Source organism: Olea europaea, chromosome 20, assembly GCF_002742605.1.
Source record: "Olea europaea var. sylvestris chromosome 20, O_europaea_v1, whole genome shotgun sequence".
In the NCBI taxonomy this organism is placed as follows: domain Eukaryota; kingdom Viridiplantae; phylum Streptophyta; class Magnoliopsida; order Lamiales; family Oleaceae; genus Olea; species Olea europaea.
The window spans coordinates 1,044,524-1,062,002 of NC_036256.1; the positions used below are offsets into that span (position 1 = coordinate 1,044,524).

Here is a 17,479-nt window from a genome sequence, read left to right on the forward strand (position 1 = left end):
ATCCAATATATCTTGGACTCAACTTCCCTCACTTGCCAAATCTCAACATCCCTTTCTAAGGCGACAAGTTTAAAAACTTGATGAGCTTGCGAAAGGATGAATGAGACCACAAGAAGGTTCGGAACCCTACCCATAGCCAGGCCTATAGAGTATAGCCAAGTGGTAAGGCATTGGAAAACTTTATCTCCTACTGCAAATTCAAGATCTTTCCTGTGCCTATTAGCATAACTTTTCTATCTATCATGAGTTGTCTTCATCTTTTCTTTGATCAATTTCACATTTTCGGATGTCATTTGAACCAATTTAGGGCCTACTAACTTCTTCTTACCAGCTTTATCTCAACAAACTGGTGTTCTGCACTTTCGACCATATAAAGTATCAAAATGAGTTATTTCTATACTGGAGTGGCTGCTGTTATTGTAAGCAAGCTCCATTAATGACAGATGAGTATTCCAGCTACCTTTGAGCTCTAAATTATAAGCCCTCAACATATCCTCAAGAGTCTGTATGGTCATCTCTGACTGGCCATCTGTCTGAGGATGAAAAGCTATACTAAAATGTGGTTTAGTACCCATAGCTTCCTGCAACTAGGCTAAAATTTAGATGTAAAATAAGGGTCTCTATCAGGCACAATAGATAATGGAGTACCATATGAGCTCACTATCTCATTCACATACAACTTTGCCAACTTATTTAAAGTATAGGTGGCTTTGACTGACAAGAACCTGGCAGTAAACGATCTACAATAACCCAAACTTCATCATGAACATTCTGAGTACGAGAAAGACCAAATAAAAAGTCCATAATAATGTGCTCCCATTCCATTCTAGAATAGGCAATGGCTGTAAAAGTCCTGTTGTTTTCTGATGAATTGGGTTTACCTGTCGACATATGACACATTTGGATACAAAACCTGCTATCTCTCTCTTCATGTCATTCCACCAGTAATGATCTTTCAATGTGATACATTTTGATATTACCTGGATGCATAGCATAAGCAAACATGTGTGCCTCTTCTAAAATTTCCTTCTTCAATTTTGGAATATCTTGAACACGTAATCTATTGCACATAGACAACTCANTTAGAGAACAAGCATTTCTACGAAAAATAGATAACATACCCAATACCACATCTGGTGACTCCTCTGCCTCCTGCTGGGTCATAGCAAACACTTTGTACTGAGTCTTGGATCGACCTGCCTAGGGTCCCTATCCCTAGCAGCATTAGATTGTGTGGTTCCCAACGGCCCTGTCGATTTCTTTGATCCCTGTTCTTTCTGGCCGTACCGATCCTTGACTGAGAAGATACTATATGAGATGCTCCAATCTGTTGAGATTGGGCTGGACAATCTTTCCTTATGTGTCCCATTGACCACACTGGTAACAAACTCCAATTCCTTGAAGACGAGTGCTTGGATGAAACTTCCCACAAGATTGGCACTATGGAAAGCTTCGGTGATCAGAACTCTCTTTCTACCTCGCCCTTTGAACTTATCTGGAAGCACTATCCCTAGCAACATTAGATTGCGTGGCCCCTATTGACCCTGTTGATTTCTTTGATCCCTGTTCTTTCTGGCCGTACCGATCCCTGACTGAGAAGATACTATATGAGATGCTCCAATCTGCTGAGATTGGGTTGAACAATCTTTCCTTATGTATCCCATTGACCACACTCGTAACAAACTCCAATTCCTTGAAGACGAGTGCCTAGATGAAACTTCCCACAAGATTGGCAATGTGGAAAGCTCCGGTGATCAAAACCCTCATTCTACCTCGCCCTTTGAATTATCTTTGTAGAACCCTAAACTGGCTCCCCACCGACTGTTGTACAGAACTCCCAAACTTAGATTTAAAACTTCCAGATTTAGTGACATCTGGCCAAAATCCTTTTCTGTTCTACTTGAACCTTTCTCCTGAAGTTCTTGTTTAACTGCTACCACCTCGAAAGGTCTTCTGTTCTCCTTGATTACTTCCTTCTTGAATAGCTATCTCAACCTTCAATGTCGTCTCAACTAACATACTGAAATTTTGATGCCCATGAGCAGTAATCATAGGCTGGATCTCTACTCTCAATCCTTGCTCAGGTTCATCTACACCTATCTCTCTCCTCAGCAACCAAAGCACTTGCATACTTGGACAGTTCTACAAACTTTACATGATATTCAACAACTGACATTGACCCTTGAACCGATCTTAAAAACTCATTTTGTTTCTCATTACGATAAAATGGAGTATGTATGTTTCATAGAAAATTTCCTTGAAAATGGTGTAGGTTATCACACTAGGATCTGGATATCAACTTCAAAAAGAAACCCACCAATCACCAGGTTCCCTTCAATAAAAATATTGCGAGGCATAATTTCTTATCCTCTGAGCATTCTATCACATCAAAGATACTTTCCAAAGTCTTCATCCAGAGTTCAACATCAATAGTTCCACCAGTACCACCACAACTAAAACAAAATACAATTAAACTCGACTGAGTACTACTACAAAATATCATGTTTACATGCAATCATTATATTAATTTATCCTTCTACGAAGTGCACATCAAACAAAATATTAGACAAAGTGTTTAATAAATATGAGTCCCCAACTATACATTACATACTATGATATAATTAAGATTATGCACTAAATGATGGGTAACCAGGCTCTTGACTTCAACGGGCTTTCCCAGGTATCTCAAATTCAGCGATCTCCTGATAGGAAAAAACATGACAAAATATACGACCTTGTAACTCAGTGAATGGATAGTTTGCAAATAGGTATACTTTTCATGTTTATGCATATTTCCTAAAAATTTTTGCACTACTAAAACTTCTAGAAATTTTGAAATCTTGTAACACTTTTAAAACCAAACATAAAAGCATCATAAAATTCTTTGTTTTTCATTCTAGATAAGCAACTATAAGGTATAATGAATATAATTAATCTGAATACAGTAAATATAAGTAAAAATATCATTCACAATACTATAACCTGGAAATATTACTCTAAAAACTGAATAAGCTAAATTCTGTAGTATGAAATCTGATAAGCTATATAATACTGAAAATCGGTACAAAGGTACCCCAATATAGCCTTACTCGTGTAGTAAACTCGATGTAACAAAGGTCATTCAAATCTAATAATCTAGTCATACGTACGCAGAGTTGCTGAAAGGCTAATCACCATAGTACACGGCCAAAGCCTATGTGTGTACAAGAGTGGGTCCCAAAGACCTCTGATAATCTGGCCATATACTATTAGAAACACATTCACAATAGTGCAGTACATTCACAATAGTGCAGAGTTAAAATAACCATAATTAGTCATACACTGTGGAAACACATTCACACCAGTGCATACTAGAGTAAAATCACCTGGGTACTTCTGGTGTTTTAAAAACAACCTTAAATATGCTGAAATATTTATATTCATATAACATGCTAATCAAATGATTTAATTGAGCTGAATTTAACTTTTAAAAATAACTTATTATAAATCCACTTTACTCTAAAAACATGCTGTATGAAATAATAAATTTTCTAATCTAACATAAATTTGATAAATAATTAATTTATGAAAAATGAGTTATACATCCACTCACAAAACTATAGGCTAGACTGTCTGATAAACATTTTCAATCTCCTCGTCACTACTTGAAATACATTACAAAATAACTAATTTAACCACTGCCAAAACAAGAAACTATTTACTATCCCTTTGATCAATTGGAGCTAGTTCTACTTTCTATTAACCTTCACAAATATACTACATCCAAATTTACCTTCATCCAACTTATAAAAATAATTATACTTTCCAATCTAATGAAAACTAGTAACCATAATTCCACCCATTTAAACTTTCATCTTTTTTCTCAAATTTATGCTTTCATGTGAGTATTCCATCAATATAATCATTCTTACTAACAACACTTAATAAAAAATCCCAAATAGAAATCTAGGGTTTGCCAAAAATTATATTACCTACCTTGATTAAACTAAAAGTTTAAATCTTCCATCAAGCAATTTAAACAAGGATTCATACTCATTTCACTAAATCTGCAAATTAAACCCTCAAATTTAACCGACTAATTAAACCCTAGAAATTTAATATCATAATACCATAAAACATTTACTTCTTAATCTCATGAAGAAATGAGGTAAATGGACCCAAACAAGAAGAAATCAACACTTACTTCCCCCTTCTTCATTTCTTTCTTCTTCTTCTCTTTTTTCTTTCTTCTTTTGTCTTTTTCCTTTCTCTTTCTTGGCCTTTCTTCTTCTCTGCCTGGTTTTTATAGTGTGTGTGTGTGTGTGTGTGTGTTAAGAGAAAAAAATGGGTCAAAGGTTATTATAAAGGCCCACTTAATAAAAATTGCATGCAATTTAACCATCATATATTGTCAATTATAAAATAAATTCCAGTAAAATATTTAATTTTATTTTAGTCTTTAATTGACTTTGACCTTGACTAGTCAATTTTTTATTTTTGACTAAGAAAAATTGAATTGTAACAGTAAAGGTTGGGACAAATCTGGTGGTAAGCTGTGTTACAATTATGGTAAGGCTCACTTTAAGGACTATCACAAGAAGAATGATAAGCATAAGAGCTTATCGATCGGGTGGAGTGTGACATAGGCATTTATATCGCTTCTATTAGGTGGAAACCATTATCACTTTGGTTGGGGAGAGTGATGTGGTGGTAGATGATTATCCCAATAACTGTGACAATGTGCTTCTACAAGGGGTGTTCTTGACCTTAGCCCTTATGAAACATTTATCGTATGTGTTTCGGGTTTGAAACACGATGTATGGTCTGTGATCCCAATTTTATTGGTTACCTTGATTACTTTGACACCCAATAAGTTTCGTATTATATTTCATATGCCTCAACCAATGAATGAAATAATTATCAATAAGATCTAAGGACTTATCTCGGCCCATTTATTTGCTTACCATAATCCTCTTTTAGTGTGTGATTTTTGAGTATGAAAGTGGGAAAAANGGTAAGTGGTGTTATGGTTGCGATAAGGCTCTATCTCTCAAGGAGAAGGACCAGAAAAGCTTCTTATCAACAAACCTGATCGGGTAGAGTGCGATAGAGGCATTTTTATCACTTCTGTTAGTGGAGATGATCCACTTTGGTTGGGACGAATGATGTAGTGATAAAGGATTATTCTGAAAACTTACCAGTTAAAAATAAATGATCAATCTAGTGAACATGGTGAGTGATGAGAGGAGATACATGTTCTCAAAGTGTGAGCAATATGAAATGGGGTAGGATAAGTGTGGTGAGATTTTTTCGTAGGGTCATTTATGCATTTGTTGCATAAGTGTTGGCCCTTTGATTGATTGATTAACGTCTGTTGTTCAGCGCGAGCATATTTGAAAAGATTTGTGTGTTGATACTACATTATTTATTATACTATCATCGTGTGTTTATTTGTTTCTGATTGACTACTTGAATATGTGCTTCTACCTGGGTGTTTGATACCCAAAAAAATTCAGGCTAGAATGTTAACGTGGAAATGTATATTTCATATGCTAGGCCGATGAATGAAATAAATACCAACAACCAAGCCTATCATAGGTTCTATTCGGTTCAATTGTATTTCCTCTTGGATGATTTGATCCAATTGTATTCCCTCTAGTGTGATTTGTGTTTGTTTGTAAAGAAAAGAATTTGGCTAAGGGTTCTACCAGCCTCCTTTATGGTGCCAAAACCGATAGATTCCTTGGTGGGTTTTGGTCTCTTCCTTGCGCACTTGTGTGGTTTTTTCATCGCCTTTGTGCTTAGAAATCATCACTGTCAAGTCCTTTGTGGGTGTGATTGAAAAGCAATCGAGGTTAATATATTGGTTGTGGATCGGAGCCAATTGGTTTGGTTGTTTGGTAGAGAATGTAAGCTTCTACAACAATTGGTATCAGAGCTTCAAGGTGGTTTAGGTTTGTGAAACTTACCAGAAAACGTCCAAGATATTAGCAAAAATGAAGCAGAAATCAGATCGAAAAAATGTCCAAAAACTGCTTAAAATTAGCCTCCGTTTTCGTGATTTTCGACCAATCCAAAAAGAGTTTGATGAAACGGAGACATTGGTGTGACATGCAGGCGGTCCCGTCAGTGAGGCACATATCAACGGCGACAATGCGTGCAACATTTTTCAGGCAACAGTGTTCAAGCAGTTTGTAGGAACGTTATTTTTGACATTTTGGTGCTAACACATTTCCTGTTTCAGATAGTACAATGAAATCTAGACAGAGTCGTTCTTCGCACGTTCAGGACTCGATCATATTTCTTTGGTCGATGCAGTTGCTAGAGACTTTAGGACGAATAATGGTGGTACTAAAGTTATATAAATCCGTATATCTCATAATAGATGACCTTTGGTGTATTTATTGGTTTATCCTAGTTTAAAATTCAATATTAGGATTGATGTTACGAAGGTAAAACAAAAAATTCAAATTCTCACGCAATTCCCTTGATTAGAACATCTAGCCTTGACCCGTTTGAATATTCCCTTGATTTAAAGATTGTGAATCTTACGAAACACTGGGAATCTAGAATGGTGTATTAGCCTTAAGATTACTTTGTGTGACCTATCTGTGCATTTGATTGTTTTATTTCTTCAAAATGTCTTTGCATTTCAAAGTTGGAAATGGGATTTTTCAATTATTTTACACTATTTTGAGAAAAATTGAAAAACTACAAAAGAACTTTGGCAAAAGTTGGAGGACTTATATTTGCTTAAATCTATCCTAACAAATTGTACTTGTTTGAATTTTTTTTAGTTTTAAAATGGATCTTTCAAAGGATCTAAACTTGTTCAAGATTCTCGATGACAATCTGAATGTTTAAGAGTAAGGAGATGGAGATCAAGGCTGAAAATGAAGATAAAATGAGTGGTGAGTTACATATGATGAGGAGTAGGATGAAGTTTAAGCAAATGAATTTGGATAGAATTCAAGTCTAGTGGTAGACAGTGTTATAGCTGTTTAAGTTTGGACACTTTATTAGGGACGCAAGAAGAAGGATAAGCAGAAAGGTACTCCATATGCATCTGTGTGTAACCCTTTTTTGCATGTGTGATTTCCTAATTTTGGGTACCCTAGTCAAGTCTACATATGCATCTGTGTGTAACCCTCTTCTGTATGTTCGCATAATTTTGTTGCATGATTATATGCCATGTTTGTTATGTGCGCTTGCATGAATTTGAGGTGAATTAGAGGAAATATGCTTATTGTAATTGTTTGCATGCATTGTGGGTTAGGAATATCATGCATATTGTAGTTCGTACCGGCATGTAGAGTGTGAAATTTGGATCATGAGTGGAGAGGTAATTAAATGTCTAGAATCTTTTATCTGTAAAGAGACCCTGATCGGGCGGAGTGTGAGAGAGGCACATCTATCACTTCTATTAGTTGGAGACCCACTATCCACATAGGTTGGGAGAAATGATAACTTAAGTGTGGTGAGATCTTTTTGTAGGGTTATTTATGCATTTGTTGTATGTGTTTGACGAGTGTTTGATTTTGGTGCTCATCTGTGGTCTGTGAGAACGTGTTTTTTGAAAAGATTTGTATGTTATCCTATATGTGTTCTCTTGATTGATTACTGTGAATATTTGTTTTTACTTGGTGTTTTGATATCCAATAAATCCTAGGCTATGATGGTAAGGTGGGAATGTATGAATGAAATAAATATCAACAACCAAATTCATAGGCGGTATATTCCCTCTTGGATGGTTTGAAACTTCTGTTTATCTTTCTTATTAGTCCAACTAAAAGCCAAATCTAGTCTTATAAGTACCCTCCGTTTTCCAGTGTGATTTGTGTGTAAAGAGAAAATTTTGAATGCGCTTTTTAAAGAGAGAAATCAGCCTCTTTTGTGGTGCCAAAACCGATGGATTCCTTGGTGAATTTTGATCCTTAGAGCGAGCTTTCACGATAGCCTTGGTGGGCATATGAATATATAAGAGGTCTGTGGATTTAGTTTGAAAACATACCAAAAATCATCTAGAAAATCGGCTGAAACGAAGCATCGGATTGTAAACCTGTCCAGAAAATTGCCCAAAACTGTTTGTCCAATTCAGGCAGTTTCTAGCATTTGGTGTTTGTGCAATTTGGACAAACTTGTTGAAAACTTTAGGAGGAATAATATTGTTAGTTTTATGTTTGTTATACAGTGGAATTATTTGTTCTTCGCATGGTTGTTACAGTTGCTGAAGACTTTAGGACGAATAGTGGTCCTAAAGTTTAGGACTCTATTTGAAGTATTGGATTTAATTGCAAGTATTCTTTGTTGAGATTTTTTTTTTTTTTTGTTAATTGTTGCATTGATTATTTCGTTAGAACACCTAAAGTTGACTAACGAAAACCTAAAGTTGACTGTGGCCTGGATTGCATAGCCTATTTGTGCACTTTGGTAGTTCTGTTTTTCTCAAAATGACGATTTTTCAATTTGGCAACAAAAAGATGAAGGAAATTTTGGTTCAACAAAATGAGATTGTAAGAGAATTTTGGTTCAACAAAAAGAAGATAAGAAAAACAAAAAGATGAAGGGAATTTTGGTTCAATAAAACGAGATTGCCATAGTAAGGGAATCTATGACAATAAGATAAGAGGAGTGGTGAGTCTTTAAGCAAATGAATTTGGGTAGAACTTAAGACAGTAGTGAATCACTTAGTAGTGTGTTTGAGTATCTATGAAAAGACCTTGATCAGGTGAGGAGAATGAAAATGGCATTTTTATCACTTCTATTAGGTTGAGAGGATGTGGTAATTAGGGATTATCCCAAGTACTTAGAATCTACTGTGATTGGCCAGTTAGACAGAGTTGAGTGATCAATCTAGTGAACATGGTGGACAATGGATGTAAATATTTGGAAAGTGTGCCTTAAGAGAAGAAATATGCCTACCTCCATTACTCAAATTGTTTTTTTTTTCCCTCCATGTTTTTTTTTCCATGCCTTCTTTGAGAGTGAAAGAGATGCTCGACTAAACCACATTTGTGCATAATTCCCTCTAAGGTTCTAGTCGAGTCTAAGTTCGATCGACCATAACTATATTAAGATTTGGGTCAAGAGAAGACAAGGCGAGTCAAGCCCAAATCTCGATCTCGCCAGAGAATATTTTATTTTGTTGAGTCAAGCAAAAGTGATTCTTGATTTAGTTCAAACAACTACGTCAACCTAATTCAAGTCTCGATGACATTCAAGTATAAGCCAAGTAAGTCTCCATCATGTTCAAGTAACAATTGTCATAAGTAGTCAAGTGTCATGGACTGACCTTGTTTGAGCATAATTCTTCCTAAGATTTAATCGAGCACAAGCAAGTTGTGAATGCCAAATATGAATAATCCCTCCCAGAGGGCCATGTCTAACCAAGGTGTCTCGACCTTGTTCGAGCATATTAATCAATTTAAGGTTGGAATCTAGTCCAAGTGCCTATTTGGTGGGTAAAATTTATCCTTTGGGATAAGTTGAATTAAAATATCAAGATCATTTAATTAGGATATTAGGAATCCTAGCCAAATTTACGAGGCACGCTTAACCATTTATTTTATCATGCATATTTACCAATAACGATTGCAAAATGAATTGCTTATGAAACTAAGTGAATTAGAGAAAACTAAAATAAAAACAAACTAAAATGATCTTATCAAAGACAAACCTGGAGATAGGTGCGAAGACTCTTCAAGTTCGACGACGTTTTTGTGTGGTTGCTACTTTTCTGTAGAAATCTAATTGAGTTCTTCTTGAACAGGAATGTGGATTAGCCTTCCAGAGACATTCGAATGTTTAATATCTCTTTAACAGATTGATTACAGATTATTTGCTTCAGAAATAGAAATATGAAAAGTTGACATCTTATTAGGCGAAGCTGCTATAAATTGCAGAATGTGTAGAGATAAATGAATTCAACCGATGCAATACATACCCACCACAAAAAAAGAGGAATGAAGAAACAATTACCTGGATAAGCATCGGACGTTTGTCAGAAAGTAATATTACGTTTAGATCATAGAGCAAAAGTGAAATCAATGAACAATAAAATCAATGAACTCTGAATAGATCTATTCACTTGTTGACAAAGAAGATCGAGGGAACTAGTAGGATACCGACCCGAAAAACCATAAAAACTAAGATAATCATGGCAAGATGGAGTATCGATATAGGGTAGTACCGCTTGTAATTTAAACCTGTCCAGAAATATGAAGATTCGGGTGCTGCTGTGTGAGAATTCGGGTGCTACTGTGCGAGCGATGCGGAAATATCAGAAACTAAACTAGGAAAAAACCCTTAGTGCGCCACTGACACTTGAAGCTAAATCATCAGTTAGACCAACAAACAAAACCCAAAAAAGATCCTATTAGATTCATCCCAACAAAGAACGTAAAATCATAAACATGAAATTATAGACCCAGAAAAAAAAGTTACATAACCAAAAGGAACTCCAATATATCTAACGGTCGAAGTTCACTCAATCAAAGCCCAACCAAAATCACAAACCAACATCTAAATTACAGAGAGAATTAATATCAAATTTATAGAAACAAAGAGAACATCCTCACTCTAAGAACATAATTTTCTAAAATGGTTATACATAAAATGAAAAAGGAACCACAAACCAAACTAAAGGCACAAAGTACATTAAAAATCAACCCAGAATAAGACAAATCCAGTGAAGCTCAAGATTAACCATCCAGAGAACAAGACAGACTCTTCAATATTCATCCAAATGTACCAAAAAGAATGTAATCGTGAATACAGAAGGAATTAACATGAAAAGAACATTATCTCACTAAGAAACATAATTGTTGAACCTTACATAAAATAAAATGGAAACCCCTTCTTATCAATTATCCTTATTCAATCCAAACAGAAAAAGCACAAATTCTATTAAAGATTCAATGAAATCCACAGAGAATTCAGATAAATAAATCTTGCAAATCAAAATTGAACCCAGGATTTTATCCTTCGAGATTCAAGCCAATGCACCAAAACAGAATGTATGTGTAAAGATAGAAAAATTAAAGAAAACATAGAACGAGATACACTCAAAATACAATCGCTGAAGTAACCAATTTCCTTAGTAACCATACATAAGATGAAAAGGGAACCCAAAACTTTTCAATAATCAAACCAAACACAAATTCCATTAATGAATACTAGCCATATAAAATTCACAGAACAATTGTAAATACAGTAAAGGAAAAATCCTTCAAGACCCATTCAAATGCACCATAGAACGCAATTGCCAAGACAAAGGAATTACACACAACAACAGAGAACATTATCACCTAAGGTACACAATTGCTGAAATAGCCATAAATTGAATAAAAAGGAAACACCAAACACAACCATTAAAAATCATGTGAAAACCCAAAGAAATTTCACAGAAAAAATTACAGTGTGACCCTAAAATGATCATCAATTCAACCCAGAAAATATCTTACAAGTTAGAAGATTCAACAAAATGAACCAACAAAGAACATTATTTTAAAAAAATAAAGAAATTATAGAAACGAGAGATAACAAATCTGCTTAATCCAAAGGGTTAGAGATTCAATGAAAACCCTCAGAGAATTCAACCAAAAAAAAAAATCCACTGAACCCAGTTTTATCATCATATAACTAAAGAAATTATCATGAAAATATGACTAACCTGCTTTTTTGTCAAGAATCTTATTATTAACTTATTTCTCGATTCTCTGAAATAGAACTCGAATTCATCTTCAAAAGTCCTTGTCTAGTTCTTCTTGATAGAAAAACCATGAGGCAATTGTTAAAATTGCAAAAAGAGCCGTATATGAAATGAAAACCCCCAGAAAATTCTCCAAAAAAATCCAGTGAAACCCAAAATAATCATCAGTTCGACCAAATAACAAAACCATGAATTGAAACTATCCATCAAGATTCATTCTATATTTGAATAAAGAACATGATAATCATATAGTTGAAGAAATTATAGAAATTATCGTAAAAAAATGACTCCCTGGTTTTCTGTTAATTTTCTAACTCTTGCATCCGTCTTCAAAAAAACTTGCCTAGTTCTTCTTGAAAAACGCCATAACTCATCGATCTCTTTGAAGAACAAGGGGTTATAAATAGGTCCTGCACAACGGTCATATTTTCAATTTCATCAATGTCACATTCCTCCGTTGGATTAAGCATAAATAAACGGTTAAGACTTTAGGAGCATGTCAGTTGTGAATTAAGTCCACTGCAAAATTTTAATGTTGGGTTAAGTTCTATTGTTTTGAAAATACAAAATTTAGTTAATTTCTTTTCTTTTTTTTCATGTCATTATGTATGAGGTCCAAAATTATTAATTTGTGGAAATATTTTGATGAATATAATATATATTTTTTAAATTTATTTTATTTTATTTCTTTATAATTTTGTTGTTGAATTTCTTTTTATTTTGTCTTGTCGGTAAAAATATGTCATGTTGTTAAAAATTGACTTTTAATTGTAATTATTGATCGAAATGGCATTCACATCAATAAAATAAAAATGCTCATGACATCAATTATCATAAAAAAAATTAATGTCAAGCTTATTACCTTAACATAAAATGTATAAAGTAACATAGTCAAACACAAATATAATAATTCAAAAAATTAAAAACAAATAAAACTACAATTAGAGCTTAAAAAATATGATCCATAAATATCTATAATTAAAAAATGTAAAGGTAAAGTACTTCGGCCACTCAAGTTGAAACAATACATATATATATTTTTTTTAACTTAAAAATCACGAATATTCGATACATGTAAAATGACACTCTCTGCACCCAAATCCATAAAAGAGCTATTGTCCTATCTCGTATTCAAATCATTCCTCAAGTTGTACATACGATACATGTCATAGATTATTGACATAGAAATGGAGAAAATATGAAACAAAATTAATTTAAAACAAAATAGTAAATTGAAATAGACATAATTTATCAATAATAATAATAATAATATTAATATTAATAATACAACAACAACAATTTTATTACCAAAACCCTAACAACCGACCTTAAGACTAGTGGGAGTAGACTCTTTATATGTATTAGTAGTAGGGTGTGAAACATTTTACAGATTATGTGTCAAAAATTTAATTTTACCTTGTACTTTTTATTAAATAGTAACTAAAATGCTTTGTTAAAAATAATGGAAAAATTACAAATATAATATTATTGCATGTTTCGCCAAAATTATAATCTCATTTTAGTTTACAATCAAATTTTAATTTCAATGATACATTTACAATCCCTACTCACTTATTATCTACACATTATGGGACCCATTGCTGTTCTTCATTATAATCTCATTATAATTATTCTCAAAAAAAGCAAATAAAATGGTTAAATAGAAAATACCCGTAAATGAAATAACAAAGTATACACTATATGTCTTTTACATAATTTTCAATTTGTTGTTAACCTATAAAAGATAACTTCCTATTAATTTGAAGTTAGAGATAAAGGAAAATGAAGTTATTAAGAGCTTGTTTGGGAGTGATTTTGAGAATTGATTTTTTGACTATTATGAGAAAAGTGGGGTCCACTTGTAAGAGAAAAGGTCAAATATGACAGCTAAAATAATGAAATAACGGTCAAAAAATCAATTTTTTGGGCCAAAAAATCAATTTTTTGGGCCAAAAAATCACTCCCAAACAAGCTGTAAATATTCCAAATTTTTCAATATAATAATAACAATAACAGCAGCAGCAACATATTTAAATATAATAAACATTATGGCTTTAGCAATTAGAATTATGAAAAATGATAAAATAGTTAAATTTGGGGCCCGTTTGGTAGAGATTTTGAGAATTGATTTTTTGACCGTTAGAAGAAAAGTGGGGTCCACATGTGAGAGAAGAAGTCAAAAATTACGGCTTGAATAGTAAAATAACGATCAAAAAATCAATTTTTTGGGGCAAAAAATCCCTACCAAACAGGGCCTTGGTTTTATTGAACAAAAATTGACCTTTTAATCTTCAAAATGATATAATCAATAGGAACTTCACATCAAAATAGATAAATTGAAAACAACCTAGTTTAAAAGATGTTGAATATCGTTTGACAGAACTTTTAAAAAGTCAAAAGTCGCATATAAGATTGAGAAATTACTTTTGAACGTGTTTCTTTTTTTTTTTTCTTTTTTGTGGTTAAAAGAATTTTTAGAAGCTGATTAAAAAACTCTTCCATAAAAAATAAAAGCAAAAATAAAAGTATTATCGAGCGGACCTAAGTCAAAGATTAAGCCATTGTTATTTTGGGAAAAATGTATTTTTGAGTAATGATTATTTAAAAAATGTGTGGTTAAAAAGTAAGAAATTTTTTTAATTTATGTGTAAAATTAATTTATTGAAAATGAAGTTTTTTAAAAAAAATGATGCTTAAATAAGGGCTAAAAATGTGCAATTTTACCTCTTTATGTTTCAACCATCACGAGTCAAGCACGTGACAAACAGACATTAGCCCCCGTTTGGCCCCCATTCTCATTCTTTTTTTCAATTTTATTTTTAACTACACAATCTTCTATAAAATAATATTACACACAAATTAAAAAGTTTTTATTTTTTTCAATCACATATTTTTCAAAAAAAAAATACTATTTCATCTATCAAAATTATCTAAGAATGAGGGCCAAACGGGGTTTATAAACTTGGGCATTAATAATAACGCACATGAAATGCTCAAAAACATCGCTACTTTTTCAGCGTTTTATGCTTTGCCAAATTTCTCCGCCTTTCATCGGTTCCGGTTCAAGAAAATGTTACAGTTACACACAATCTCGTCTTCAATTCACTCGTCTTCCCACACATCACTTGCCAATGAGACTTGGCCCACTTTACGCCGTCCATTTCTTTTTCCGGCATTCCCAAGGCGGCATCTCCGGCTGCCGTGTCAAGGGTCGAGCTTTACTCCAGTCAGAAGCTGCAATGCTTTTGCATTTGATTTCAAGGGCGGAAAAGGGTAGTTGTGGATATTTGATTTTGGCTTGATTTCAATTTATGAAGTGGGAATTGTATCATGGGTTTTTTTATTTGGATATTTTTTGAGTTTCATAGTTGATTGCTCCGAGTTGTCGTATCATTTTCCTTAATTGGATCAGCTTTAATCTTTCCTTCTTAATTGCTTTTTTTGAATTTGTGTTAAACTATTTTGCAAATATCTTAGAATTGTACTATTTTACATTTTCCCTGTTTGTCAGGATGGGCGGATTCCACGAAGTTGAACTTAAGGTCCGGGACTATGAATTTGATCAATATGGTGTTGTAAATACTGCTGTCCATGCAAGTTATTGCCAACATGGTGAGAACTGCTTAAATAAACATCTTTACACGATTAAAATATATTTATCTGTAAAATGTTACCACAGATTTTATATGTTGGCAATAGATAATCAGCATCATCTGTCTCTGCTTGCACTAAGAACTACTTCAATCCCAATCATTAACATCTAAAAAAAAGAAACTTTTAGATTTTGTCAATACTAAATGTTAGTACTCCTCTCTGTGTAATGCTGTTACTCATATTGTATGTATGTTTCAAAAAAATTATAACAGAATATACAGAAATATTTCGGTTTTCGCACAGAAGTTGATAGGCAAAAATGTAAGTGTGCTTTATGATTAATGCTGAAAGTACCAGATGATGTGAAGTTCATACATTGATTCATATAATTTGATTGAATTTCCTGCATGCCAACCGTGGTTGGGCTTTTGGAAAGTCCAGCCAAGGAAATGCCTGAGTTGGTGGAACCACTCTATCTAATGCCAATTGGCCTCTGAATTACATGTTTTGACCCCAAAAAATGGTTGAATATATCCTGTTTATTAGAAAACAAGTGTTGATTTAAACTTCGACAATTTGGTGCGATGATTGAATTGGCTTGGCTGCAATAGGCTTCACCATTTTGCATAATTCAATCTTCACAGTGGAATTTTTGTGCTGTCATTGAGGGAATTCAACTTAGTCGTATAAAAAGCTTGAAATATTCTAAGATAATTCTAGCTGATACGAGTTAGAAAGTGTCAGAAAAGTAAGTCTTCTTGCAGAAGGTTTCCAAAATGACCTACAAGATCCAAGTACTAGTTGTGCCTTATCGTGATTTATTCCCTTAAAAATAGCCATATTTGTTTGATGGGAAAGTGGGAGAGTTAGATAAACCAATTTCATTAATTTAAAAAGCTGAGTTATGAATTTGTATGGAATAAAAAGAATTACCCTGTTTAGGACATGACTACATGGCCATAAATATTTCTATAGTAGTTTTTTTCTTTCAGAAGAACTCCCTAGTGCCTACATTCAGTTGTTGGGACAATTAGTTACTATAGAGAACGCGGCGAACTGATGCTCATGCTCATCATTTTCTCCTATTGATGGACATCTGTTGCTCGAGTCAATGTGTGTAGAAGAAAATTGTGAAAATTGTTATATAGGTTTCTTATGGTCAAAACACGGATAAGGCCAAGTAATGTGCTTCCCAAGTGATGATGGATCAAGACTTGATGGATAATTTAGGTTGTCTTCAGGTTGGGCTTTAATGGAAAGACAAATCTAAGTTCAGTTAAAATATGACCCTCTCAAGACTCGAGATATAAGAGGAGCTGGTACTTACAGAGTTTTAAGAGGTTTGTGAGTGACACAAATGGCTTACAACCAGGGGATGGTAGGATTTGTCATTGGAGTCAAATGATTTGCTTCACAATCATAAATTTTATAACATTTTGATTAAAATAAATACATTTAAATTATCGTTTTCTTCTTTCAGGTAGGATTGACTTCTTATTTAATATTTCAACAGGACGTCATGAACTTCTTGAAAGAATTGGTGTAAATGCTGATGCAATTGCCCGTACTGGTAATGCATTAGCACTGTCAGAATTGTCACTAAAATTTCTTGCACCTTTAAGGGTATGCCGTTTAAGATTCAAGCATCGCACTTTTTCTCAGGCTATGGACTAGTTCTTGTTTCTTATATGTTTCCGAATTTCAAGTCACAGATCACTGAAAATATAGAGTATAAGGGTGCTAATAACTTCAACTTGCTTGCATAGAAAATGTTTTTAATGATTTGATCAAATGCACTTTTATATTCCATCAAATTGAAGAAAAGAATTTTGCATATCTTGGTATTTAACATAGTGAAGTACAAGATATGACTATTCTTTACATTGTTTGTTATTTATCGTCCATATTTTTCATTTCTCATTATAAGATTTTGCTGCACTTCTCATAATTTTACTGTGTTATAGAGCGGAGACAGGTTTCTCGTGAAGGTGAGGGTATCTAACTCTTCTGCTGCTCGGTTATTCTTTGAACACTTTATCGTCAAGCTACCTAATCAAGAGGTCTCATACATTCTTTCTGTTATCTCGTAGTGTAATTCAATAGTAACGAAAAAAAACTACTAAGGAAGAATTGTAAAGGGCAATTGCTAATACTCTCAAACTGTGTTTGTGTGTCTACAGCCAATTTTGGAGGCAA

At 33.5% G+C, this 17,479-nt stretch overlaps 1 protein-coding gene and 1 long non-coding RNA gene across 2 annotated transcripts in view; one reads left to right on the forward strand and one right to left on the reverse strand.

Moving 5' to 3' along the window:
- Positions 1-2,464: 2,464 nt before the first annotated feature.
- LOC111369340 lies at positions 2,465-12,150 on the reverse strand. The gene is made up of 3 exons (XR_002698108.1): positions 9,656-12,150; positions 4,184-4,275; positions 2,465-2,702 (listed from the first exon to the last, which is right to left on the reverse strand). It is a non-coding gene; the product is annotated as an uncharacterized LOC111369340 (long non-coding RNA).
- A 2,498-nt stretch (positions 12,151-14,648) lies between these two features.
- The window catches only part of LOC111369274 (acyl-acyl carrier protein thioesterase ATL1, chloroplastic-like), a 6,460-nt gene continuing 3,629 nt past the window's right edge, over positions 14,649-17,479 (forward strand). The window contains exons 1-5 of the mRNA XM_022990724.1: positions 14,649-14,962; positions 15,201-15,301; positions 16,764-16,906; positions 17,248-17,343; positions 17,464-17,475. Of these exons, the coding sequence (XP_022846492.1) occupies positions 14,679-14,962; positions 15,201-15,301; positions 16,764-16,906; positions 17,248-17,343; positions 17,464-17,475 (636 nt within the window). The 5' untranslated portion in view covers positions 14,649-14,678. The remainder of the gene's footprint in view (positions 14,963-15,200; positions 15,302-16,763; positions 16,907-17,247; positions 17,344-17,463; positions 17,476-17,479) is intronic.